This window comes from Delphinapterus leucas, chromosome 6, assembly GCF_059928025.1.
Source record: "Delphinapterus leucas isolate spDelLeu-1000000601 "Yukka" chromosome 6, BTC_Dleu_Yukka2, whole genome shotgun sequence".
Lineage (NCBI taxonomy): Eukaryota > Metazoa > Chordata > Mammalia > Artiodactyla > Monodontidae > Delphinapterus > Delphinapterus leucas.
This window is the reverse complement of record NC_143134.1, coordinates 8,140,759-8,168,684: the sequence shown is the minus strand read 5'-3', so window position 1 is coordinate 8,168,684 and position 27,926 is coordinate 8,140,759. Positions and strand designations below refer to the sequence as shown.

At 40.2% G+C, this 27,926-nt stretch overlaps 1 protein-coding gene across 5 annotated transcripts in view; it reads left to right on the top strand.

Annotated features, from left to right (window-relative positions):
* Window positions 1–27,926, top strand: part of SPOCK3 (SPARC (osteonectin), cwcv and kazal like domains proteoglycan 3) — a 424,772-nt gene that overhangs the window by 214,017 nt on the left and 182,829 nt on the right. The window contains exon 5 of one of the 5 annotated variants that reach the window (XM_089912670.1): window positions 9,111–9,124. The exons of the other annotated variants lie outside the window; for them this stretch is intronic. Within the exon in view, the coding sequence (XP_089768796.1) occupies window positions 9,111–9,124 (14 nt within the window). The remainder of the gene's footprint in view (window positions 1–9,110; window positions 9,125–27,926) is intronic. 5 annotated transcript variants of the gene reach the window in all.

Sequence of the window (27,926 nt, the reverse complement as noted above, 5' to 3'; positions counted from 1 at the left end):
ATCTAATAATGCCATTCATTTTTGGTGTTAAATTGCAGAATAAAAATTGCAGGCCTTTGATTTTTTTTTTTTTTTTTTTTTTTTTGGTACGCGGGCCTCTCACTGCTGTGGCCTCTCCCGTTGCGGAGCACAGGCTCCGGAAGCGCAGGCTCAGCGGCCATGGCTCATGGGCCCAGCCGCTCTGGGGCATGTGGGGTCTTCCCGGACCGGGGCATGAACCCGTGTCCCCTGCATCGGCAGGCAGACTCTCGACCACTGCGCCACCAGGCAAGCCCAGACCTTTGATTTTATACTATTTTTATTTTAAGTTTGTACAAGTTAGATTTAAGTAGTGAAATGTTTACAAAGTATAAGGAAAAGGGTACTGCTGGCATTTCGTGGTAAGACTACCCTTCCTCATTAATCTGAAGATTATTGATTTAGCCTTTTTTCTTTTAGATGATAATTTTAAAATAAGGAAGTGCAGTTTATTTGCATAATATGTGACCACATTCAGTAAATTCCAAACAATTGTGTCTTACAAGAAATAAGAATTTACCTATGATTTAATACTCTGCAATATTTTAAAATGTCTAATGTAAGCAAAAAAGAAACACTTGGTATACATTTTGACTTAACTTTGAAAAGCATTTTTTTTCCCAATTCACTTTTTTCACCAAGCGACCAAAAATTAGTTGACATGTTAAAGTTGATTTTAGCCCAGTGTTTCTGCGTTTTCATGATGTGTCTTCTTTTTGCCGAATTATACTGTAGTCTTTCGCTAAATAATATCATTGAGATCCGATATACTCTGACCTTTAAGTATAATATACCTCTCTTTAACTTGTTCTGTGCTCGGAGATGCCCCACAAAAAATATTTCTGTGTGACCAGTGGATATGACTGGCTAGAAATCGATTCTTTGCTTCAGATGTTAATGTCATGTTCTTGAATGACAAACTATAAAGAAAATCAAGTGGCATTTTTGAAAGTTTTGTCAAAACCATACACATGCTATTTAAATGGAATGCAATCAGTGTTTTCTTCTTTCTTGATACTGAAGAAAACGAGACTATGCACATATTTCCTCCCAAACTATCTCATATAAAGAGTTTCCACATGTCAAAGTTTTACATAATGAAGATTCTAAAATGGCTTCAGATTGCAACAAGTCACTTTCATTAAGCCATGAATATCGAATAGCAATTACTACTTAACAGGCTTTTATAAGACATTTAGATTTACTGTACAGCTGCTAAGTTACTATAAATCCTGCCTGAATGTATCATACAAATATCAATACCTGTGATATCGTCCAAGTATTAAGCCAAGTTCCGTAGCGCATTCTTAGTCTACTCTTTTCTGCCGCATAGCTTTTGTTTTCTGTTTCCTTGGTATCTTTTTGAATTTTATTTTTTTTTATGCAGCACGTTTTTATTGGTTATCTATTTTATACATATTGATATGTCAATATCAATCTCCCAATTCATCTCACCATCCCCACCACCCGACCCCCACTTTCCCCCCTTGGTGTCCATACATTTGTTCTCTACATCTGTGTCTCTGTTTCTGCCTTGCAAATTGGTTCATCTGTACCATTTTTCTAGATTCCACATATATACATTAATATACAATACTTTTCTCTTTCGGACTTAATTCACTCTGTAGAACAGTCTCTAGGTCCATCCACGTCTCTACAAATGACCCAGTTTTGTTCCTTTTTATGGCTGAGTAATATTCCATTGTATATATGTACCACATCTTCTTTATCCATTAGTCTGTCAATGACTGCCCCATAGCTTTTGAGTTTTTTCCTTATTTACATTCTTTTTGACATTTTGCCTCAATAGAATATTGTCCATTTTTTGCATAAAAATGATATAGAAATATGAGTGTGGTTGGTTGTTTTGAGGGAAAAGATTTCTCAATATTTCCAGGGTCATATCCCCTTTGACTTAACAGGCCAATTCATTTGAAAAATTATTTCAAGAAGCAGAAACACAGAATGATCTGAACTCAAACTGTGGATTTATTAACTACATTTTCATGTGTGGTTGTTTTGTTAGAAAGTCTAAAGGAGATTAACATTTAGATATGTACAAAATAGCTTTAAAATATGAAAGGATGTTGTATTAGTTCTCTGTGTAGCAAATTATTTGAGAATTGAATTGCATAAAGCCACAAACTTTCTCCAGTTGAAGGTCTTTACTGAGGCTGCATTCAAGCCATTGCCGTGAGTTGGATCATTTCACGTCTCGTGTGGGGCTGAAAGATGCCCCTCCAAGCTCACCCGCGTTCCTTGTCAGGCTTCTGCAACTTGTTGTCTGTAGGACTGAGGCCTCAGCCTTATGGGACCAACATGAGCTTTACCAAAGGACTGACTCACAACCTGGCAGTTTTCTTCCCCAGCGTGAGGGGCACAGAGAGGGCAGGGGAAAGCCAGCCCCTGAGACAGGGCAACCTTGCTCTCCTGGTGACCTGATCCAGGCAGTGGCATCTCTTCATGGTCTGTGTTAGAAGCAAGTGGATGACCTTAGTCCACACTCAAGTAGTGGCAGGTCCCAAGGTCACTGACGGCCTCCATAGAGGCTGCCTGGCCACAGATACTGGGATGTTAAAGGATGAGCTGTGTTAGAATTTCCTTCTCTTGGGAATAGTTTGATCTTTCCAACTATGGGAAAAGTAACGCTGCAGCAGGCTCAGAGGGGGAAAGCTACAATATATATGCAATAAACCCCTTCAAATGGTACTATGTTTGCTCCTGCAGTTAGTAAAGGATGTTTTTCTTGAATTCCGTTTTCCAGGACAAATTCACAACAAGAAAAGATGGGATTTTTATTTTTCTCTTGTTTACAGATTCTTGTTTTATATTCTCCTCCTGGGGTTTGAAGAGTTTTCTGTACCTTCTCTGGAGGAATAAACTGGTTGGCCCAGGTCTGTCTGTTCTCCATCCTGAATCCATTTTAACTGTGACTAATCATGACTGTGGGATCCACATCTCTTTGTAGACAGCCAGGGGGCTGTGTGTTGAGGGGGTTAGGGCAGCTGTAGTGGCTAAAAGGAGCCCAGACCCTCTGGCAGTTCTGAGAGAAAAAGGGATTTTATCATCTGGGCACACACTCAAAAGGTGACTCTTGGAGATTATTGTCTCTTGATTCTCAGAAGGATAACTGAGTTGCCAGAAAGAGTAATTCTTCTTTCCTGAAAACCATCCCTAGGTTGTCTGAACAAAGTACAAAGGATGCTACTGACTCACCCTGCAGGATGCATACAACCGGCCATTGCATTGTCCCCATTTTCCCATTTATTTTGTTAATCTAAATGTCCTTCGTTCAGTACTACAGAAAATGTTAATTTTTTTGCATCATTAAGTTAATTACTCTGTTTATCACCAATTAAAATCTGGTAAAACCAACTAAGGGATTTTACCTTATGTGTTTCTAGTTCGTCATAATTTTAATAATTGCTGTCTTTCTAGCAACAATGGCTTTTACAAGAGAAAATAGACTAAATAATATTTACCAATCTTATTGGGAATATGTTTGTTGCAGTATTTTTTCGTATTAAACATAAAGATGAAATGACATTATTTAGAATGTTATGATCAAACTCTGGTTTTGAGTTTTTTTAAATAAGATTGAGGGCATTGGATATGCGTAATTTAGAATTCAACCATCATTTATTGGGGTCCTAAATATATACATACTAGAGTCCCCTTCCCCTCAGCCACACATAAAAGCACATTTTTTTCTGGTAAATAATTCCTCTTCCTTCAGATTTCAGCTATCATTTTCTGTCACAGAATTATGTACTTCCTTCCTTGCACTATTACAGTAGCAGTTTTACATATGTTCGGCCTTTTTTTAAAATTCACAATTGTTTCCCCTGTACTGTTATCTTCCTAAAGAGAGAGTTCGGATGACATTTGTTTTTATTGCTTTGTTGTTGTTATTGTGTTTATGCTGACCTCTTTTATTCCTAGTCATCCTGCATAGTTCCCTTTTCATAGTATATATTTATTGTAGGAATGAGTGGAAGAAAGTATGAATCCAAATTATGGGTGTCCCATCAGCTCTCACTATATCCACAAAGTAAGTTTTGGCAATTCACCCTCATCCCCCTCAGGTCTAACAAACTGAAACTTCCAATTATCTTACATTACTAAAATCTGTCCTGTCTTTGTGAGGGTAGGTTTGGAATCAGAATAAAATCCAGGTTGCACCATTTATTAGGATTTGATAGAGCATGCCTTTTACTTTAAAGAGAGAGCCTTGTCCTTACATTATAAATAGAGATTATTACCGAAAGCAAGTTCCTGTGCCCCGCAGCACAGTGAGGTCAAACAAAACAAAATGTTGGGAGTTTGGAACATAGAGTTTTATTGCAGGGCCACACAAGGAGAATGTCTGGCTCATGCCCAGAAAACCCTGAACTCCTCCAAGGGTTTCAGGAAATTACTTTCAAAGGCCAGGTGAGGGAGGGGTGAGGTCCCGTTGTTGGAAACTTCTTGGTATCGGAGTCCATTGTTATTGCAGCTGTGCTCGTATTAATAGCTCAGATCACGATGTTCCTATAAACCTCCAACGAGACAAATGTTATTCTTTGTTTTGCAACTTTCTATCTCTATATGAATGGACTCTGAAAGGTCAGAGCCTTGAGAATGGGCTCTCCTGTATATTTCAGGCTACAGGCAACATTCTTTTACAAAAGGTGCGGAGCAAGCATGACTAAGCACAGTCTCTTCGGAGTACAAGTATTAAAGAAAAGGAAACAGATCTAATATGGAGCCAGATTTGTTTTCCCCTATTACAACATTGCACTACCCATGTATGGTTCATTGAATTTAATGAGAGTCTCTCCTCCTTTCTGTGTGGTGTGTGTGTGTGTGTGTGTGTCTTTACCTAATCAGACATACAGTAGGCACTCAATAAACGTTCGTGCCCTTCCTCTTGCCAACAGAAATATTTGTTCTTGCCCATAATCATTTCTCAGAAGTCTGTCCCTCCTAGACATTTGCAGTATTGCACTATATGATTACTCGTTCAGATTAGCTAGTGTGCAGCTAGTCCTGCCTTTGTTGACTAAATGCTGACTATGTCATTTCTACCCTCTTCATCTCCTTCTCTTTTTCTCCTGTCTTCTGCATCTGCATGCAACTCACAATATCCCTTTTTATTCTTTTCCCCCTCATTCCCTTTTCAGAGATTTTATATATATCCACAAATGAAACTGTTGGCTTCCTATTTCTTACCTTAAATTCTAAAAGTTCATACTTATGTTCACATCTGGGTTCAAGTTATAAGCTTGTAATTACCTACCAAACATTTTTTACCACACTGATCACCGGCATCTGAAATTCAAGAATGTCTGTAACCAAAGAATTATCAGCATACTCTTACTATATTCATAGTTCATTTTATAGAAACACAGCTCTACATTACCAAAGTCACAACTTCAGGGAAATCTGGCTCATTCCTGCACCTGAACTCTGTATACATTATGTTGATTTTCCCTTCACAAGTGTCTTTCATGTCTGTCCCTTTCTGTGTCTCTGCTTTCACTTTTGCATCAGTATTAATTTGTGCCTTAGCAGTTTTTTAACTGCTTAGCAGGCCTTTCCTCTGTCTCTTCAGATGGTGCTATACTCGTCTTTCAAAATCACTTCTCTAGCCATCTGTTCAGATATATGGACTCACATTGCCTAGAGGATAAAATTGAAACATCTTTACCCAACAATCAAAATAATCAAAGCCCCAATTATCCCTCCAGCTGTGTTTCTTACAACTCTCCAGCTTTAACAAAACTTTCTTTGAGCCAAACGAGAACAACCACAATTACTAAGACTGATCTGTACTGGAAATGCATTATATATACCTTATATGTAATTCTCAGCCTTGACTAAACCCGTATTTTCTAAGATTTTCTATGGCAACTCTGGGGAAAAGTTATTTCTCGAGTTTCCAAATTTTTAGAATGTACTATATTTTACACTTATGTGAGGCTGTTTGCAGTTAACTTCCTTGCGCATGTGCTGTGGGGTTATCCCTGTGTCTTTGTTAACCACTATGCCTATTAAGTCCTTGTTGTAGCTTACACTAAAAAAAAATGAACCTTTTGTAGTGAGCAGAACAAAACAAGTATTAGTTATTCCCAGTATGTTCTTTAACCACGGTGAGACATTTAGTCAAATATGATTAATATAAAAAATAACTAGAAAAGCCCAAAGTGTTTGGATATCAAGCACTATTCTTATAAATAATTCGTTTTCAAAGAAAAAATCACAATTAATGTTAGAAAATATTTTGAACTTAATTATAATAAAATATCAAAATATGAAGACTTTTGAGATCTAGCTTAATTTGTTAGTGGGAAATAAATAGCCTTAAAAATGATATTTCAGAAAAGAGAAAAGGATGAGTAGCAACATTCTAAGTATTCAACTCAAGAAGTTAGACCAAGAATTGAAAAAAATTGAGAAAGAAGAAAATAATAATATAAGGGGGTCATTATTGAAATATAAATCAAATATACAGTAAAAAAAAAATCCCTCAGCTAAAGCTAGTTTTTTGAAGGAAAACTAATAAAAGAGATTTACCCCTAGGAAGAATGATCAAGAAAAAAGAAGACACATCTCTAGTATCAAACATGAAAAAAAGACACATCACTGGAGAGCCTATAGACTTTAAAAAGATCTTAAGAGCTTATCAGTAACAGTATCATGTTAACAAATATGTCACTTTTGATCAAACGTACAAATTTCTAGAAAAAGTCAGTTTTATGTAAACCAATTCAGAACAAATTAGAAAGTCTGAAATATTTACTATTAAAGAAATCAAATTTATATTTTAAAGCCTTCCCATAAAGAAATCTCTAGGCTGAGGTGTTTTCAAGAATTATTTTGGATATTTAAAGGAAAGAACCTACCAACATTGTACAAACGCTTCTAGATAGTAGAATTTGAATTTGTTCCCAATAATTGTGATCAGTTGCAATATACGCTGACAAGACCTAGTAAGAAAAAACAACAACATTGCAGGCTAATACTGCTCATGAATATACACACACAATTCTTAATAAACTATTAGCATATCTTATTCTTTATAAAAGGATAATACCTCACAGCTCAGTGTTGTTTTTTCCGGGAAAGCAAGCAAGACCCAGTGATCAATGTAATTAACAGAACTAAAGAGTTAAACGTATGATCCTCTCACTAGCTGAAGAAAAAGCATTTATTAACTCAATATCCATCAATACCCCTTCACGATAAAAACTCTTTACCAAACTGAGAATGGGAGGAAACTCCCTTAATCTGAAATTTCCAATTCTGAGCTTCTTGTGTAAATTTAGTTAATTCCAGCTCCATCCTTTTAGCACCTCGTCATGAGTTACTCTTTTATTTTATTATGCAGAAATTCTGGTAGCTCCACAGTCTAAGTATGTTGGAATGCGACCACTCAGCATGCCTCCTGCCAGGACTTTTGTCCAGACGGCCACCATGTCCTGCCTGCCTTTATGGAATTGCTTCCTGTGTGTCTCCACCTTGTCTTATTTCGGTCTATTCCCTGCACAGATGACAGTGACCCTTTAGCTCTTTGCATTAATCTTGTGTGCACAGTCTGATGGAACTCCTGGTCACATCCTTGCAGTGGTTGGTGTAACCTGTCAAGACCATGCGAGGTGTGGGCTTTTACCCCACCTGGGAGCTACAGGTGCAGCTGCCCCTGTGCTCCGGGACTCCGGGTCAGTGATAGAGGTTGCTGTGACCATAGCAGCAGCGGCAGTTGGAGCTGTGTGTTGGTGTCTGCTGTCCTTGTCCCCGGGTTCCTGACCTGTAATGGGGACCAGCTCACGCAGAGGCTGCTGCGGGGGAGAACATGGAGCTTGGGGTCGCATCACTTTAGAAGAAGTGGAAGGAAGCCTGCTGTGTCCAGGAGGAGACATCACGTCATATCTCAAGGTGACTTGCAGGGAATTCAACCTTGGGAAGAGCCAACAGGGCCTCTTTTTGGTGCTCTCAGCAAGAATGGGGTCCTCACCCACGCGGAGTTCCTTGCCCACAGGCCTGCAACCTGGATTCCGCGGCGGTCCCAGCGTGTCCTTGTGCTCTGGTTCCCCTGCCTGTGTGGCTTTGTGCTGCCCTGTGTGCTTTTCCTCAAATAGGCCAAACCCCCCCTCCTTTTTTTTTTTTTTTTTTTTTAAACTCTGCTGACTTTCCTTACAGTTCCCTCTGCTTGGAATTTTCACAGCTTACTCCTTCATCTCCTTAAGGTTGTTTCTTAAATATTAACGTTTCAGCTCTTTGCTTCCTCTTAAAAATGAAGCACAATCCCCTGTCCCCGTTATTTTTCTTGGTAACACTCAGTACCATTCAGACTGCTTCTCTACAGAGCACTAAAGTAGGGCAGCATGCATTGTCTTGGATTTGGAAATTCAGTTTGTGGGAATTGATGCCATAGAAATAATCAGACCTCATAGAGGCACGTAAAATAGTACTTATCACAACATTGTTTTATGTGGTAATAAATTATTATAGCAAATGCATATACATAGAGAATATTTTTAGTACAAATACATCGGACATCTGACACCGAGCATATCTTTGGGTCGTGATATTGTGCATGATGTTTATTTTCTAATTTATGTGGTTCTCTAATTTCCTGGGGTTCCATATGGCCTTCTACTTAGTTCTTTTTCTTCCAATTTTTCCTTCGCTTATTGTTATATTGTTCACATTTTTCCTTCCCGTTTGTACATTATTAAGAACTATAAACAGTTTGAGATTTTACCCCATTTATAAGCTGAAAAATTAGCCTGTCTCAGTTTTGTGGGTGCTGGTGAAAGACCCCAGACTCCTGGTCAGAGGCAGAGAGCCTGGTTCCCTGGCACAGAGGGAGCACAGAGGATCACATATTTGTCAATCCCTCCTGCTTCCTGTCCCAGGGGGGCACGTGGGTGGGCCCAGCTAGACACCTGCACACACTGTGGGTTACAATACAGGACATAAGTGAGGTCATTTTTTTTTAATTATTATTATTTTTTGCGGTACGCGGGCCTCTCACTGTTGTGGCCTCTGCCGTTGCGGAGCACAGGCTCCGGACGCGCAGGCTCAGCGGCCATGGCTCACGGGCCCAGCCGCTCTGCGGCATGTGGGATCTTCCCGGACCGGGGCACGAACCTGCGTCCCCTGCATCGGCAGGCGGACTCTCAACCACTGCGCCACCAGGGAAGCCCAGTGAGATAATTTTTTAGGGAGCTGTAAGCCTCCCTGCGATGAGCTCATTGTCTTTATTCTACTGAGCAGTGAAGAATTCACTCTTTCTTCCATAGGGAGACATAGCTCTGTGGTCGAGAGCAGTTTACAGTACGCTCATCCTTGCAAAGATCGTCCAGAACTAAGGGCGGTTGGTGCTATGTTTCTAAGATGGACAGAAATAGGAGGAGCACTTGGAGAATTGGATCGCTAATGTGCATTGTGTTGTTTATGATAATAATCATAATAAAGCATTTTTCTGTTTGCAAAGAGAAATGAGATCTGCTGAGAGAGAGAGCAACCACTTTCTGAAAGGAATGAAACATCAGTCAAAAGGGGGCTCTCTGGGGCTTCCCTGGTGGCGCAGTGGTTGAGAGTCCGCCTGCCGATGCAGGGGAGGAGGGTTCGTGCCCTGGTCCGGGAGGATCCCACATGCCGCGGAGCGGCTGGGCCCGTGAGCCATGGCCGCTGAGCCTGCGCGTCCGGAGCCTGTGCTCCGCAACGGGAGAGGCCACAACAGTGAGAGGCCTGCGTACCACAAAAAAAAAAAAAAGGAACTCTCTGTGGAAGTAACACTGGACCTGAAGTCTGAAGGGTTTGTAGGTGATTTATAGGTTCAGACAGAGGGCAGAGTAGTGAGCAGGCCCTGCGCTGTGGGAAAGTCGTGGAGGCACTAGATGAGGGGTAGCGGGGCTGGGCGCCCAGAGCAGCGGGGGCGGTGAGGGGGGCTGCAGAAATGGAAGGGGCAGACCCACCCTGTTGTTTATCCAATGGTCACCAGGAAAGCACTTAAAGTTTTGCTTTTTGTCTTTGGTTGTTTTGTTATTTTTCAGCAAGGTAGTGACATGATAAGCTTTCCATTTTGGAAATCTCTTCTGACTTCAGTGCAGAGAAAGGAACCAGAAGAGAATCTGAGAATCCATTAACGTTACCTGTAATAGTCATAGTTTTAACATTGTATTCACAGTTTATTTGTATCTGAAGTCTGAGTAAGATTTGGCAGTCACATTTACTTTCTTTCCCAGAGGATACCTTTTAGCAAATTTATCAGTGCATGATGTTGTCAGTGCTTTTGTACTTAATAGGATTTAATAAGTATAAGTAGTATTTTAGGTTGACTACTGTATCAGCCACAACCCTCTGAAGTGAAGGTTGGAGGGACAGGATGTACACAGAAAGGCTTTCCCATGTAGCAGGGAGACAGCTCTTAATACCACATTGCTTAAAAAGCCCTATGCTTTTTAATATACATAAATAAAAAAGCAGAGTGAATAAGTTCATCAACAAGAAAAAATACATCTATTTACTGCTGTCCATCCATCCATCCATCATCCACCATCCATTCATCCATTCATCCATCCAATAGACTATTTCCTGAGGAAGTTAAATTATGCAACTAATATTTAGAAATTGTACCTAGATCTTATTTTAATGGGAAACAAATCAGTGAACATCTACTGAAATTGATAGTTGTGCCTCAAGAATCTCCCAGCATTACATCTTACTTATAAAACAGAAAAGACCTTCAGAGGAGTTCATTGTGGCAGGATTTCGAGAAAAACTTCATCTAAAAGTAGGCTCATTTAAAAGATAAAATGAATATTTCTGTGTATATTGGCTTAACGATCACATTGTTCCTTATAGTTCTGAAGTTATCAGAATTAGTCTGCACTTGGCCTGGAAAATCTGGAATTATGTGAGGAATACCTGAACTATTTCCAAAATAATTTAACATTAATTAACTCACAGAGCATCTTTAATTGTATGTCTTTCCGTAAATTGAGGGTTTATTAAACGCTGATAAGTTAAACAATGTTGGCAGTATTTTCAGGCTTTTTTCCGTGGTTCAGGGATGTGTGTACCTTTTAAAAATGCACGTCAAAGTGCAGTTTGCCAGAAGCGACAGTGGTGATGAATACGAAACGTGAGCTCTGTCACTACCTAGGAAACATCATAATTGGTATCAGCTTACCCTGTTCCTCTGTATCCACGTGCTTGAGATGTGTGAGATGTACAAAGTGCCAAGAAAGAAGAGAGTAAAAGATCCAAACACCAGCAGAATTCGGGAAGACCCAGTAATGACCGAGAAGGCGGGTCCAATTCCCCAACAATTTTCTGAGTGAGGCCTGTGAGAACCTGAGAGGCTCCTTCTCCTTAAAGGAACTTAAACCTTTAACCATGTCACCTGCGCCCAATTCAGCATCAGGAAATATGTAAGCGGTTAATATAAGAGAAACATTTCAGTGAAAATAAACACTGAGCATAAATCTAATGCTCTGAGCAATGACACTAATAATATGTAGACAGGAGATACTAATTCTTGCCAATTAGTCATGTTTTTGAAAATAAATATTTCTTGGACACCTATGTTGGGGAGTATTGTAGTCACAGGGGCTGTAGCACTGAATGTTATATATCATATTCTAGTAGGGTTAGACTGAGGATGCGCAAAGTTAACATCTAGAGGATGGTTATTAAATATCACAGAAGGTAATGCATTTTTCACGTGCATCAGTGCATGGCTTCAAAATGATATTCCAGTTTCAAAGCAAAACGTGTTGCGAACATTTTCTAGCCACTAGCGTGACTAAGCCAGAGCAGTGCAGGTGCTCAGAGCATGAGTGAGGATCGAAAGTCCCATGTATGTATGAGCGTGTATGTGAGTGTGTGTATGCACGTATGTGGGTATGTATGTGAATCTATAAGAAACGTAGAGGAAGACACCAGCAGAATCCCGAAAACAGCCCATTTTCACTCTTTGCCAGTGACAAGTTGACATATTTATATTTTTATGGCAAATCTAATTACAGACTGTGTTTTATATTTAAAACTTTATTTTAAATGTGATCTTAAAAGAAATCTCCTCAAAACGATGATATTTAGCAGCAAAAAGAAGTTGTTCTTGTGGCAGCTTGTCTTGCGGGAAAACGGGGGTTAACTTTCTTGTCGGTACTTGGTCTTATGATCACTTGACAGGAAATGCAAGTGTTCTCCGTAAGTGCCTTTTATGTTAATCTAAGTGTCTGATCTTTTCATAGTGCAGTCATTTTTTTCCAGTCATTTCTCTCTGATTTATCTTCTCTCATGAAAGGCTGCGTGTTTTTTTTCATTTTTATGGTGCCACCAGAATTATTAAAGAGCTGTCAATCGAACTTTGTTACTGTCCGTTTTTACAAAGAGAGAATATTAAACAAGATTTATGTCAATTTTGTAAGAATAGCTCCATTCTACGTACAATACACTTAATAACGATAGAGTAAAATATAATGATTGATGATGGTAAAAAACCTGCACAGATGTAGCACACGTAGTAGGTGAGGTATGTTGACAGCTTTTATGTATGTAAACATTTATTACTTTGTGTTTTACTGCCCTTCTCCCACACCTCCACCCTCACTATTTTGAGGGAAAAATCGTATTTTCTTCATAATCTCATTACAGCTCCTTTTCTTTACTTTTGGAAAGCGCAGTCATTTTTCTTAAGAATGTCAGTCAAATGTATGTAACAGCAAAAGGATTAAATTCAAAATAGTGTGCAGAATTAAGGAATTAGAGAGCTAACAGCTTACTAGAAACTGTCCCCAAAAGAACAGAACTGTAATTTTTCATCGTGGTCTGTATTCCTCATTGAAACCTTCTAAAGTTTACCATTATTTAAATGAAAACTTCTTAATCTGAATAAAGACCATTGCATTTTGCCATGGTTATTATTCTCACTCTATTATTTGATGTACACCTTACACATTAAACATTTCCAATGTTTAAATCTTTTTTTTTTTTTTGCGGTTCGCGGGCTGGCTTCTCACTGGTGTGGCCTCTCCCGTTGCGGAGCACAGGCTCCAGACGTTCAGGCTTAGCGGCCATGGCTCACGGGCCCAGCCGCTCCGCTGCATGTGGAATCTTCCCGGACCGGGGCACAAACCCGTGTCCCCTGCATCGGCAGGCAGACTCTCAACCACTGCACCACCAGCGAAGCCCCTGTCTAAATCTTTTTGAAAATTAAGTTTTACATATGCTTGAACTAACAGTTAAAGCTGACTTGTGGTGTGGGGATCAGCTTGGAGGGAAAAATATATTGTTAGGAATCCCCTTATTTTCCAGTTGAGCAAGAGAAGTACTGTAAATCTTGCTAATGGATTTATTTATGCATTTTTCACTTAAATTTATTTATTTTCTTTTTTAAAATCAAAGCATAGTTGATTTACAATATTATATTATTTTCAGGTGTACAACATGAGTCAATATTTTTGTAGATTATACTCCATTTAAAGTTATAAAATATTGGCTCTATTCCCTGTCTGTACAGTATATCCTTGTGGCTTACCTATTTTATACATAGTAGTTTGTATCTCTTAATCTCCTACTCTATCTTGCCCTCCCACTTCCCTCTCCTCTCTGGTAACCACTACTTTGGTCTCTATATCTGTGAGTCTGTTTCTGTTTTCTTATATTCATTTGTTTGTTATATGTTTTAAATTCCACATATAAGTGAAAACATAGAGTATTTGTGTTTCTCTGACTTATTTCCTAAGCATAGTACCTTCTAGGTCTATCTATGTTGTTGCAAATGGCAGAATTTTGTTAAATTTTTATAGCTGAGTAGTATTCCATTCTGTCAATATATATGTAGCACATCTTCTTTATCCATTCATCTGTCAGTGGACATTTAGGTTGCTTTCATATCTTGGCTATTGTAAATAATGCTGCTATGAACAGTGGGGTGTGTGTATCTTTTCAAATTAGTGTTTGCATTTTCTTCAAACGTGTAATCAGGAATGGAATTGCTGGTTCTTATAGTCGTTCTATTTATAATTTTTTGAGGAATTTCCATACTCTTTTCCATGGTGGCTGCATCAATTTACAATACTATCAACAGTGCATAAGGGTTCCCTTTTCTCTACATCCTCACCAGCATCTGTTATTTGTGTTCTTTTTGATGATAGTTTTTCTGACAGGTGTGAGGTGATACCACATTGTGGTTTTGATTTGCATTTTCCTGATGATGGCTGATATTGAGCATCTTTCCATGTGCCTGTTAGCCATCTGTATGTCTTCTTTGGAAAAATGTCAATTCAGGCCTTCTGCTCATTTTTAATTGTCTTTTTTTTTTTAATATAATGAGTTGTATGAGCTGTTTATATATTTTGGATATTAACCCCTTATCAGCCAAAATCATTTGCAAATATTTTCTCCCATTTCAGCAGGTTGTCTTTTCATTTTGTTGATGATTTTCTTTGCTGTGCAGAAGATTTTAAGTTTCAATAAGTCCTGTTTATTTTTGCTTTTAATTATTTTGCCTTAGGAGACAGATCCAAAAAAATATTGCTACAATTTATGTCAAACAGTGTTCTGCCTATGCAATCTTGAGGAAAAAAAGAAGAAAGCTGAAGGTTATTACTCTCCCTGACTTCAGCCTATACTACAAAGCTACAGTAATCAAAACAGCCTGGTACTGCCACAAAAACAGACACACAGATCAATGGAACAAATTAGAGAGCCCAGGAATAAACCCACGCACCTATGGTCAATTAATCTACAGCGAAGGAGGCAAGACTATACACTGGAGAAAAGACAGTCTCTTCAACAAGTGATGCTGGGAAAACTGGACAGCTACATGTAAAAGAATGAAATTAGAACATTTCCTCACACCATATGCAAAAATAAACGCAAAATGGATTAAACACCTAAATGTAAGACCTGAAACCATAAAACTCCTAGAAGTGACCATAGGCAGAACACTCCTTGACATTGTTATTGTATTTAAATTAAGCAGCACATACTAAGAGCACTCAAAAACTAAGTAGATATTTGAAAGGAGAGGTTCTTGATTTTATGACGAAACTAATATATAGAAATGGCAGATTTCTGAAGGAAGATCTTACCAGGATTCATATCCTAACTGTAAGGATAGACTGGTAAAATATATTTGCCCCTTCCATGGATCTTATTGAAATATTCTATGGAAGATTTCTGATCCCAACTCAAATTAAAAAATCAGGAATGATTTAATGGTATTGGGTCAACATTCTCTGTGCACCTACAGTGTGGACACAATTAGGAAGGAAGAGATCCACAGCCCTCAAGTCCTGAGCACTTTGACATCTCTGGGAATGCAGTGAAGACGCAGAATATGCATGAGAATCTAGTGAGATGCTAACTCCTGAATTGGGAAGGGTTAGGACATTACCGCTAAGCTGGTGCTCTCTGGGTACCAACCCATCACTTTAGACCAGAACAACCCTGCATATATAAGTGTTCGAAACATAAAACTAACATTCTTTTTTAATTTAATGAAAGATTGGTCAGGATTTTTAAGAAAACATTATTAGGATCAGTGAATCGTTTATATAAGTGGCAAATTCTACTCTTCGATAGCGTATAAATCTCATGTAGAAGGTAACTTAATTGTTGCTTAGCTTTTGTTCCTTTACACCTAAGTTTGCTTATCCCTCTTTAAATATTGATTTTGGAATTATTTTTTACAGTTGTTTTCAACACAAGGAGAAAAATGCTAAATGACAAAAAATTGAAATTAACAATAGAAGAAAAGGAAAACAAATTATAAAGAAAAAGATGTTTTCATTAGTCACCACAACAATGCTTTGCTGTTTTCATCAATGAATTAACATATATCTTTAAGTCAATAGTACAGGGTCATTCAACTGCTGCTAACAAGATGTGTTCATTGGAATTTGCAGTTGAGACCTCTGTATTGGATATAAATATGACCATGTCAGTACAGAGAACTTCAGGTCACTGTCACCAAGTCATTTCATGATGTAAGGATCTTATCTCCTCCCTGGGACGTTTCCCCCCATGTTGACCATGAGTGCCTCAGACCTTGTGGGATTATCTCTGTCAAGGCTTATACATAGTGAGTTTGCATAATGAAATATTTGCATCATTTTTCAAAAACGTTATGGGTAACACAATTAAAAATTGCTTTAAGTAATTATATGATTTCTTAATGAATCAAACTAAAATTATGAGTCCTATCAAACAGGAGTGCAAGGATCCCGCCTAGGGGTGGGTCCAGGGGCCCTAAGGAAAGGACAGAAGTTGAAATCTCGCTCACCAGCCATTGTACTGCATTAAGATGAAGACATTTAAAAATTCTGTCAGAGACAGAAGTCTGAAAAGTAAGCTCAAATAGGTCATCAGAGAAGACAGAGCTCAATCCTCTCCAGGAAATTATTTCAAATGGCATCTGGAGAGCGTGGCCTGAAGCAAATGCCAAAGGTGACAATTTTCTGTCAAAAGATGTATAATTTTCCTCATCTCCTTGAGGAAGCAGAAGTTCTGCAGAGGTGGCTGTGAGTTGCTGGCAGAATCAAAGACCCCGCAGGCTCTCGTGGTTACTGAACATAAAACTCAATGAATAATTCACAACTGCATTTTAATTTCTCCTTATGTTCTATACTTAGTAAAGCTTCAGCAGCAACTCAGCATCTGCATATGCAAATCTAAGGGTTTGGACAGATTAGCTTCACCAAAGCATTATGGTATCATAATTTATTTTCTCTTGATGACAATGATAGAGATGCTGTTCAACAACAAATTCCTAAAAACTTCCTAGAGCTCTGAAAAGAACGACATCTACAGATCCACTCAGGTGGTTGTGTAAATTTATGTGTATAATTTCGAGAGGAAGAACGTTATTTGATAACTCGGTAGGACATAGACATATTTGCATACTTAGTTAAAGTGAGTTGTAAAAAAATTAAGTTTAGTGCCTTTATGTGATTTCCATTAGTTATCTTAAAATAGAATGCATCTTGGAACTCTTTCAAATTGCATATTAAGGGCTTCCCTGGTGGCGCAGTGGTTGAGAGTCCGCCTGCCGATGCAGGGGACGCGGGTTCGTGCCCCGGTCCGGGAAGATCCCACATGCCGCGGAGCGGCTGGGCCCGTGAGCCATGGCCGCTGAGCCTGCGTGTCCGGAGCCTGTGCTCCGCAACGGGAGAGGCCACAGCAGTGAGAGGCCTGTGTACCGCAAAAAAAAAAAAAAACGAAAAAGAAATTCACAAACATGACACTGACTTCAATGTATGTTTTTTGAGAATTTTGTTTCTTCTTTTTTTATATCTTCATACTTTCGAGTCCAAGATTGAGGTTCTAAGCTTGGGGAACTTTAAAGAAGGTAATAAATTTTTTTAAAATAAATTTTATTTGCAGTGGTTGAATTGATGTCTGATTTGAAATCAGAAAGGCTAGGAATTGCTTTCTACCATTTCATTTATGGTTTGCATTAAAATGACATGTAATTTAGATATTAATATGCCTAGATTGCTTTAAGTATATATATTATTTATACTAATATTATGTTATAGCAAATTTATCCCCAAATTTCAGTGGTGTGCCACAATAAAAAGTAATTTATTTTCCACGTATTAAATCAAGAAGGGTGGTCCTGGTCAGAAGGGGCCTCCTCCTTCTGTTGATTCAGGGACTAGACTCTTTCTGTAAACGTGCTTATAGAGTTCCTGTGTCCACAAGTGTCACAGTGGTACACGAACACAGATCTGTACGTACGTCCAGTGAAATTTGTGGGGCAGGCTTACCAAAGGTTATATTTAGTCTGTTGTTGGGAAGTGATTAAAGGAGCCTAGATTACCCAAAATTTTCACCGAAGGACACATGTGCAAAGAAGAAACATGTACATAAATTAATACTTACCCCACACTGGAGCTTCAGCATGAAACCCCAGTGCATGCCAGTCTTCCTGCTATAACCCACGGAACACTTCTTCACCTAACCTGGGATGTCTGCATAACATATCAATAGGATCAAAAGAAGCCGAAGGGTTTCTTTACTTACTTACATTCCAAATCCTAAGTAATCCAAGCTCGGATTTTATCAAAGCAATGTAAACAGAATAAACACACAAAAAACAAAGAGCAAACAAAGCTTCCAATAAGAAACACAAAGGGAGAGCACAGATATTCTTTGATCTCAAGTCTAGGGCAGACCTGCTTTGGGTTCAGTTACCCCTTTCAGCATCCCCTCAATATAGGAAGACAGGGGCCAAATCCCAGAAGGGAACCTTCCAGCCCTTTACTCAGCCTTGAGAGTCCACACCAGGGACTCAGGAACGTTTTATTCAGCCCAGCAATCCCACTCCCCAGCTTTGGTCAGTAAAATAACAGTAGACATGATAGATCACTAGTGGTACGCGGGCCTCTCACTGTTGTGGCCTCTCCCGTTGCGGAGCACAGGCTCCGGACGCGCAGGCTCAGCGGCCATGGCTCACGGGACCAGCCGCTCCGCGGCATGTGGGATCTTCCCGGACCGGGGCACGAACCCGCGTCCCCTGCATTGGCAGGCGGACTCTCAACCACTGCGCCACCAGGGAAGCCCGCTAGCCATCTTTTTACGCGCTGCAGGCAGTGCTGTGAGGAGTTTGGGCTGCAGGGGGCTCTTGTCTCCTGTATGTCTGTAACCCCCAGTGGTCAGAAAAACCCTGTCACAGGGGCAAGAGAGTGTGGCGGAGTATTTTCAAAGGAAATTAGCATGAGACTGTAGAATAAATGGATTTTACTCTAAAAAGTCAGGTGAGAAAGAAAAAATGGCAGTAGATGAGCAGTGTTTTTACAGGAGCTAAAGAGTTATTTCCATGTGGAAATCACCGTTCCCTGCACAGTCGTGGGGAGCACGTTGTTCGTTTCCTGACACTTGCTTCCTGGATGAGTGATGAAGGGCGGGTTAAAGATGCTAAAACACGAGGCTGACAAGAGTCCCTGAGGAACTGAACCTATTGAAGGAAACAGTGTAGAACTTTGCCACGTTCCTTTGTGACGTAGCATAAAATAATTGTTGGGAAATGTAAGACTGTTGTTTGAATTCAGAGCCCATTTTATTATTTTATCCTATTCCAGTTGCCTGGCCTTTTATATGGCAAGTTATAATGACTTTTAACAAGGACTTAACAATTATTTATAAAAAGCTTATTCAGTACTAAAGTAATGCTATAGAATTTCTACTTTGTAAGTGGACATAGAGCTAAGATAAGAACATAGGAGCCACCCTCAGTGCTTAGCCAGGGATCCCTGGTCTCCCTCCCGTCCTCACTCCTTTTATCCATTCAGTGCTATTTATTGAGCACCTACTATGTGCCGGGCTCAGGGAAACTTGCTGGGGAAAGAACAGTGAGTTGTGGTGAACAGGTGTTCGTGGAGAGGGACGGAAAGTCTTGGGAAAGATCGACCAGCAAAGTTGGGAAGAGACAACCAGCTCTCAGTGAGAGTGGAGCCTGTGTTCAGCGCTCTGGTGTAACGTGGTGGCCTGGACCTGGGTGAGTCTATCTTCTCCCACCCGTGACACTCAGTCTGTCACCCCTGCTCCCTCTCAGCATCCCCCAAGGATCGCTACTCCTAAGTGCGAAAGAACAAAAAGAAGAACCCCACTGTCTTCATCCTCTGTCCTTCTCCCAGTCACACTGGGGTCAGATGGGCCTTGTTGAGGTGACCTATTTTTATCGTTTGACCAGGACAATGGGGACTTGGTTGTTTTCTGCTCTTCACAGCTGTGGCAGTCAATGCAGTTTCCTTAAGAACCAGTACAGTGAAGAAATAAAACGATGCCGTGACTCAGGGAGACATGAGGTGGGTTTACAGCACGCTGGCTGGGAAGCACTGAGCTGCTCTGGTCCCCAGGTGTGGCCAGGGACCCTTCGTCCATCCTCTACCGGTTAGGGCACCGTTAGCGTAAGCACAGGGCAGGATCCACCATCGCTGAGACATCCCTCCGAACCAGGGCTTCAGAACTGAAGTGACTTGGTTGTGAGACGTTAAGCCTCTCTTTTGCCAAGTACCCTCCCTCTAGCAGGGCTGAGCATCAGCCCGGAAGATCTGTCCACACCCTGAGCCCTGCTGTCCGTGAGCGTTACCTGGTAGGGCCAAAGATGCGGTTACATTGAAGGTCTGAGAAGAAGGAGGTTGTCCTGGGTTAGAGAGGGGCTGCTAAGAATGAGCACGATTTCTCTTTATAATAGAGACAGACGGAGTGCTGACAGGGCCACACAGAGGGGAAGACTCAGAGAGAGATGGGCCAGCAGCCGGGGAGTGCCAAGGACGCCAGAAGACAGGAAGGGCAAGGGACAGATCATCACCTGGGACCTACCTGTCACCCCCAGTGCGGCCCCGCCAGCACCCAGTGAAGGTGATCTTGGACTTTTGACCTGCATCCCTGTGAGAAGGGGAACTTCTGTGGATTGAAACCAGAAAGGTTTTGGTCATTTGTTACAGCAAACCTAGGACAGAAACACATTCCTCAATTTTGAAAGCTAGTTCTAGAAGCATGATCTAACCAAAAGGAAGTCAGGAATATGATTGAGTAAATGGGCTGTAGGTGAGAATGTTTGGGGTGTTGACTCCAGAGGATGCTGTGGTTCAATCCAGTTTACGCACACGCACGTCTCTCTTTTTTCTTCTTTTTAAATAGATCTTTATTGGAGTGTAATTGCTTCACAATACCGTCTTAGTTTGCGTTGCACAACAAAGCAAATCAGCCATATGCATACACATTACACACCGTCTCTTGATGCCCAGCTGCTTTCTGCTCACTTGCGAATGGGGGCTCCACAGAGACAAGAAGTGTTTGGGGGCCACAAAATGCAGGCTCTTGCTTTAAGTGGCTCTGTCATCTCCCACGCTCAGAGCCGGGAGAAATAGCAGAAGGAGGGGAGGAGTGGGTGTGTATCAGGCACAGGGATGCTTCTGATGGCTCAGCGGAGGCCGCGGGTACGAGACAGAGGCTCAGAAGTAGGTGCCCATGAGGGTAGGCTGGTAAACTGAGAAAGATGACCATGCCCATGGCTGTTAGACTAGAAGTGATAACTAAGTAAAGGTGTAAGTTACAAAGGGAGCCGGTGGTGGAGTCAGAAAGCATTTTACAAGAGAAACGACATCGGAGTTGGGACCTCAGAGATAAGGACAGGTTGCTCAGATAAACCCCACACTCCTTGTTACTTCCTGGGCTACAGGAGAACTGCACCCCACGCTACGCTTGTCTCTGTGTCTCCAGAAGAATTCTGAGCTCCCTGAGTTCAGCGACTCTACAGTCTGGAACCTCCAGATTGTAAAATAGTACCTGGACACATTGTAGGGTGTATTCATGACTAAATAAACGTGTAAAATTGTTGCCGAAACTCGACCCCTGTTCGCTGGTGCCGAATAGAAACGCGAAGACAGAGTTTTGGGTGAACTAGAAAATAATAGCTTTACTGCTTCGCCAGGCAGAGGGGGCCGCAGTGGGCTAATGCCCTCAAGACTGTGTGACCCGCCCTGGAGGAGGTAGTGATGGGTCTTACAGTGTTCAAGGAGCAGGGCGTGGTCAGCTGGTGGACACTCTCCACCCTCTTCTGATTGGCTTGTGGTGAGGTCATCGGGAATCAGCATCATCCACCTTCTGCTTCCGGCTGGTCTGGGGTCTACGTGCTTGTGGGCAGCATGCAGTTAACTTCTCCCACCTGGTGGGAGCTTTAGTATCTGCAAAACAGCTGGAAGGACGTGGCTCAGAATATTATCTACAGCCCTCGAGGAGGAACTAAAGGTCCTTGGGTTTGTTCAGTGGCTGAACTATTATTATTTTGTCTCGCTTGCTTGTTTTCCTTTCTGCATTTTCTCACTTCTCTGATTAAATGTATTCTTTGACTAAAGTTTTTCTACAGACAGAAGGCAGGTGGAGGACATGGGTGGGAGGCTATTCTGGGAAGACCCCGTAGGGTCCTGCTCGGCTACAAAAGATGCAGTATTTAGAAGGATGCATGGGTACTCTTTCTAGGTTAGAGGATGACAAGTTATTGGTTGCGCCAGGTGCAGGTTGGACGAGGTCTCATTCCGTTCCTAGAACGTGGTCAGTAACTGTAACCATACGTAATAACATATTATGAATTAAAATAATGGAACTGTTTTTAAAGACCTTTCTGACAACTCTTTAGATGGGAGAAGTTATTGAGAGAGTGTTTCTTGAAGAGCATTTCCTTGTCCAGCAGCTGTGACTCTACCCCTGACTGTGCCAGCATCAGTCGACATGTGCTGAGAAGATGCTTTCAGGACAGGGATTAAACACGGTCTGGTAGAGAGAGAAATACTATGGAGTCAAAAACTTAGGCTTCTTTTAAATTTCACTAACTCGTTAACTTGAAAATGCTGTAAGAGTTAGTGCATCGTGGAGGTTTTGAACTTTTAACCTTTCTCTCAGCCTGTAAATCAGACTCGAGCAAATCATGGAGCTTCTTTCTTTTTTCTTGTTTCTGTAACTTTGCTTTTCCAGCGAAGCAGTAAGGAGGAGGCCAGTACAGGTGGCCCCTGTGAAGGCAGCACAGGGAGGAAAAGCTGTTTTCCGTCCCTGAACTTTGGATGATCTTTAATAATTGTTTTAAACAAAATGTGTCATTTAATCGTTAAGGCTTTTGCCAAAGCTGTCAGGTCTATTTATCCAACAGTTGCTAAGAATATTTCTTACGTTCAGAAAAACAAACAAAAATCAAGAGAATTTTTCATAATCAAGACGTATTTTTTTTTAAGTATTTTGGGTTTTATTTATTTATGGCTGTGTTGAGTCTTCGTTTCTGTGCATGGGCTTTCTTTGGTTGTGGCAAGCGGGGGCCCCTCTTCATCGCAGTGCGCGGGCCTCTCACCGTCACGGCCTCTCTTGTTGCGGAGCACAGGCTCCAGACGCGCAGGCTCAGTAGTTGTGGCTCATGGGCCCAGCTGCCCAGCAGCACGTGGGATCCTCCCAGACCAGGGCTCGAACCCGTGTCCCCTGCATTGGCAAGCAGATTCTCAACCACTGCGCCACCAGGGAAGCCCAAGACGTATTTTTGATATATAAAATACATCTTGAATGATCAGTCTGTTCCCATGTGTTTTGGTAAGTGCTGTGTTATTAGTCATTTTCTTTTAGGTGGAATATTTTTCCCTTTTTAAGCTGCATATCTGTCACTGTTATTTTAAAAATGTCAAGATGGTTTTCCAAATATAGAGTCTCCTTGATCTTTAAGAATCACACATTTTCATGAACTCAAATCTTAGTTCCTGCTTTGCTGTAGAACTGCTAAAGGTTAAATTAAGGACACAGTTAATGGTTAAAAGCTTGCTTTACTTGTGAACATTAATAATTGGAAAAATGAAGCATTTTCTAAATCTTATTTTAAATACAGGACGTATGGTGAGCAAATATTCTCATATGCTCATATCTGACATGCAAACATGCATGTCAACACAAATTAAATAGAGCCTGTTTATATATTAGTTAATTAATCTTCGTACTGATTCCCTGAGTCAGAATCACATATATGGTGTTGTATTATTTATTACACTCTAGATAATTTTCGGGTTTAATTGGCCAGATGTACTCTCCAGATACCACTTACTGGCGGTAGATCTATTTTTAAGTAAAATTGGAGCTATGCTGTCATTTTTTACCTATTAAGTGAAACTGGTCTAGAAATTTATGAACTGTGGGAGTGTGGTCTTCCATGACATTTAAAATTTTGTATGTACATTTATGGCAAGTTTCAAAATCAGTTTCAAAATGAAAAGGAGAACACGTGACATCCACAGTGGCCAAAGACAAGCAGTAGAGACTCGAGAAGATAATGAAGCTCTCTCAACCTCCCTCTTCCTAGCTTCAGAATTTAAAGAATAATGCACATTGCATGAGATTGCTACAATAATAGAATTGTAATATGTGTGTCTGGCATGTGAAAGGCTATCAAAACACGTGAAAATCTAACCTTACGTTTGTGTAAACATTTGACTCAGTTCCTGAAATTTTGCTTTATGGTAACATTTTATTGGCTTGAAAGCAATCAGTAACTCTCTTATACATACTTATTAATTAGGTATGTTAAGATATATCGTATGTTAAGATCATGAATTCCCAGTCTGTTGGCCTGTGTTTTGCTGAAAATAGACGTGAGGACATTTCTAGCCCATAACAACTACAGTGACTCTCTTTATCTTACATAACGGAGATCTTTTGCAGTTGAATATACTTTTACCATAGTTTAAGTGAAGAGGTCTTTACTAATTAAAATACTGTTGGGAATTAAATATATGGAAACATCAGAGACCCAGAACCCTAGAGTCTGAATTCAACATCATCTACATTTTCTACATTTCGAAGCTTTATTACTCATTCAATCCATTGGAGCTCAGATTGAGAAATAGATTATGAGGGTCATTGATAGTGATGTCTGTTTTGAAGTTATTTATTGATGTCTTCAATAATTGTGAGTATGCTCACTGCTTAATAAAACATATATACTTGTCAGAATATATTATTCAAACATCACTATAACTTGTCTATGATTCAGATATCTCAAGCAATCTCGCCCTATGCAACATCATCCTTCAAGCCATGATGAGGTATTTGTGTCGCTCAGTAACGCAAGCCAAGGTCAAAAACCACAATGCGTGTCCGGTACTCACTGTCTATGCTGCTGATTTTTGCTTCGTTTCTTCACATAAGTAATTTTATTAAAGATTTATAGACTGTGGAATGATCTAGAGCAAATGATCCATAGAGATGAAGCTTCAAATTGTATCCATGAAGAAGTCAAGACCCAGGGAGGCTGCTGACTTGCCAGGATGCATTGATGACACAGTCAAAAGTGCAATTCAGATCAAACTGGAATGAGCTTTTTTCAGCTAACCATTTTGGTAACATTATTTTTTTTTTTTTTTTTTTTTTTTTTTTTTCGGTACGCGGGCCTCTCACCGTTGTGGCCTCTCCCGTTGCGGAGCACAGGCTCCGGACGCGCAGGCTCAGCGGCCATGGCTCACGGGCCCAGCCGCTCCGCGGCATGTGGGATCTTCCCGGACCGGGGCACGAACCCGCGTCCCCTGCATCGGCAGGCGGACTCTCAACCACTGCGCCACCAGGGAAGCCCCCATTTTGGTAACATTATTTACGCACTTTCTAAAATCGAGGTAAATCCTAAAACGTGGAAATCGTGTTCAAATTATATTGTTAAAATGCACGACGTGGTTAAGGAAACAGAAAACCAGATAGACTGAAACTGAGTCAACAGAAGTGGAAGGAATGCACGTGGGATTTATTAGGAAAGTCAGAGGCTAATGAGCTTCCAAGTGTGACTGAGTCTGGAAAGTGATGCTGGAGACCCACGTGCAGGGTGCGTCAGGACCGGAAGACAGCTCAGGGAGAGGGGATGCAACCCAGCTGCTGTGGAGGAGCTGTGTGCCGGAACACAAGCCGTAGATAGACACTTCTCTGTGAGCCTAACTTTCCAGCCATTAGAGACATAACAGGTATATTGGTATGAAACTTAGCACCTTGAATGGGGGAATATTAAAGAAAAAAAGATTTTGAGAAAAAAACTTGACTTTGTGTATTATAAATTATCGTTTAATGGCTTCAGTTCCCTGGGTTCAAATATACAGTTATTTGCTCTTTAAGGAAAAGGATCATGGGCATGTAGGACGTCATTATAAGGTGGATAAATGAATGTTTAACTTTAATCTTCAAACTGAAATATATACTTAACAGTTCTCTTAAAAGGCAATATAGGGGTGGGGGAGGGAGAGGTACAAACTATCGGGTGTAAGATGGGCTCAAGGAAGTATGTACAACACGGGGAATAGAGCCAATATTTTGTAATAACTGTAAATGGAAGGTAACCTTTCAAAATTGAATAAACAATAAATTTTAAAAAAGGTATTATTTGAAGAGTCTGATTGTAGCAGGGTTGCAGTTGGAAGAGTAATTTTTAAAAATTTCAGGGTTTTGCAGCCAGTTTGAGTTTTTATACATCAATAATGGGAGAAAACTATATTACCCAATCTGATAATAATTCAAAATAAGTAATTGCAAATAGCCTTTGATATATCAAAAAATTAGATTTCCTCTCAGAGGTTAAAGATCTTTTGCACTTAGAGTATTCAGAGTAATATACTTAGCGATGCTTTTGCCAAACCTATTTTTTTACTGAGGTATAATTGACTGACAATATTGTGTGAGTTTCAGGGGACCAACATAGTAATTCTGTATTTTTATACATTACAGAGTGGTCACCATGACTAGTCAAGTACCCTTTGTCACCATACAAAGGTGTTACAATCTTATTATTATTTTTTATTGAAGTATACTTGACTTACAATATTATATTAATTTCAAGTGTACAATATTGATTCAATATTTTATAGATTATACTCCATTTAAAGTTATTATAAAATATTGACTATATTCCCTGTGCTTTATATTACTTTTATATTATATATTATTTTACATATTATTTATTTTTATAATTTTGTGTATTTTTATAGGTTATTTATTTTATACATAGTAGTTTGTACCTCTTAATCCCAAATCCTATCTTGCACCTCCTCCAACTGCAATATTATTGACTATATCCCCTCTGCTATACATTTACATTGCCATGACATTTATTTTTTACCTGGAAGTTTCTACCTCTTACTCTCCTTCATCTATTTCTTTCCTCCCTCCAACCCCCTCCCTTCTGGCGGCCACCTATTTGTTCTGTGCATCTATGACTCTGCTTACGTTTTGTTCTGTTTGTTCATTTGTTTTCTACATTCCACGTGTAAGTGAGATCATACAGTATTTGTCTTTCTCTCTCTGAGTTATTTCACTTAGCATAATGCCTTCCAGGGTAATCCATGTTGTCGCAAGTAGCAAAACTTCATTCATTTTTTTTGGCTGAATAATATTCCATCGTATATATGGACCACATCTTCTCTATCCATTCATCTGTTGATGGACACTTAGGTTGTTTGCATATCTTGGCCATTGTGAATAATGCTACAATCAACATAGGGGTGTGTGTATCTGTTCGAATTAGTGTTTTTGTTTTCTCCAGAAAAATACTCAGAAATGGAATTGCTGGATCCTGTGGTAGTTCTATTTTTAGTCTTTTGAGGAGACGCCATTCTGTTTTCCATACTTTCTATACCAGTTTACAATCCCACAACAGTGCGCAAGGGCTCCCTTTTCTCCATATCCTTACCAACATTTGTTAATTTGCGTTCTTTTCGATGATGGCCATTCTGACAGGTGTGAGGTGCTATCTCATTGTAGTTTTGATTTGCACTTCCCTGACAATTAGTGATGTTGAGCATCTTTTCATGTGCCTGTTGGCCATTTGTATGTCTCCTTTGGAAAAATTTCTATTCAGATCCTCTGCTTGTTTTTTAATCAGATCACTTCTTCCTTCCTTCCTTCCTTTCCTCCCTTCCTTCCTTCCTTTCTTCCTTCCTTCCTTCCTTCTTTCTTCCTTTCTTTCATTTTTGTGTTGAGTTGTTTGAGTTCTTCATATATTTTGGACTTTAACCCCTTATTGGGTATATAGTTTGCAAATATCCTCTCCCATTCAGTAGGTCTTTTTTATATTTTATTTTATTTTATTATTATTATATTTTTGCGGTACACGGGCCTCTCACTGTTGTGGCGTCTCCCGTTGCGGAGCACAGGCTCCGGATGCGCAGGCCCAGTGGCCATGGCTCACGGGCCCAGTCGCTCCGCGGCATGTGGGATCTTCCCAGACCGGGGCACGAACCCATGTCCCCTGCATCGGCAGGCGGACTCTCAACCACTGCGCCACCAGGGAAGCCCATGTGCCAATCTTTTAATCAGTAATAGCAGCACGGTTATTTTCCCTCTGTGTCTCTTATGAGGTTATATCTGTGGCCAGACAAGATTTTAAAGTGGTCATTTGG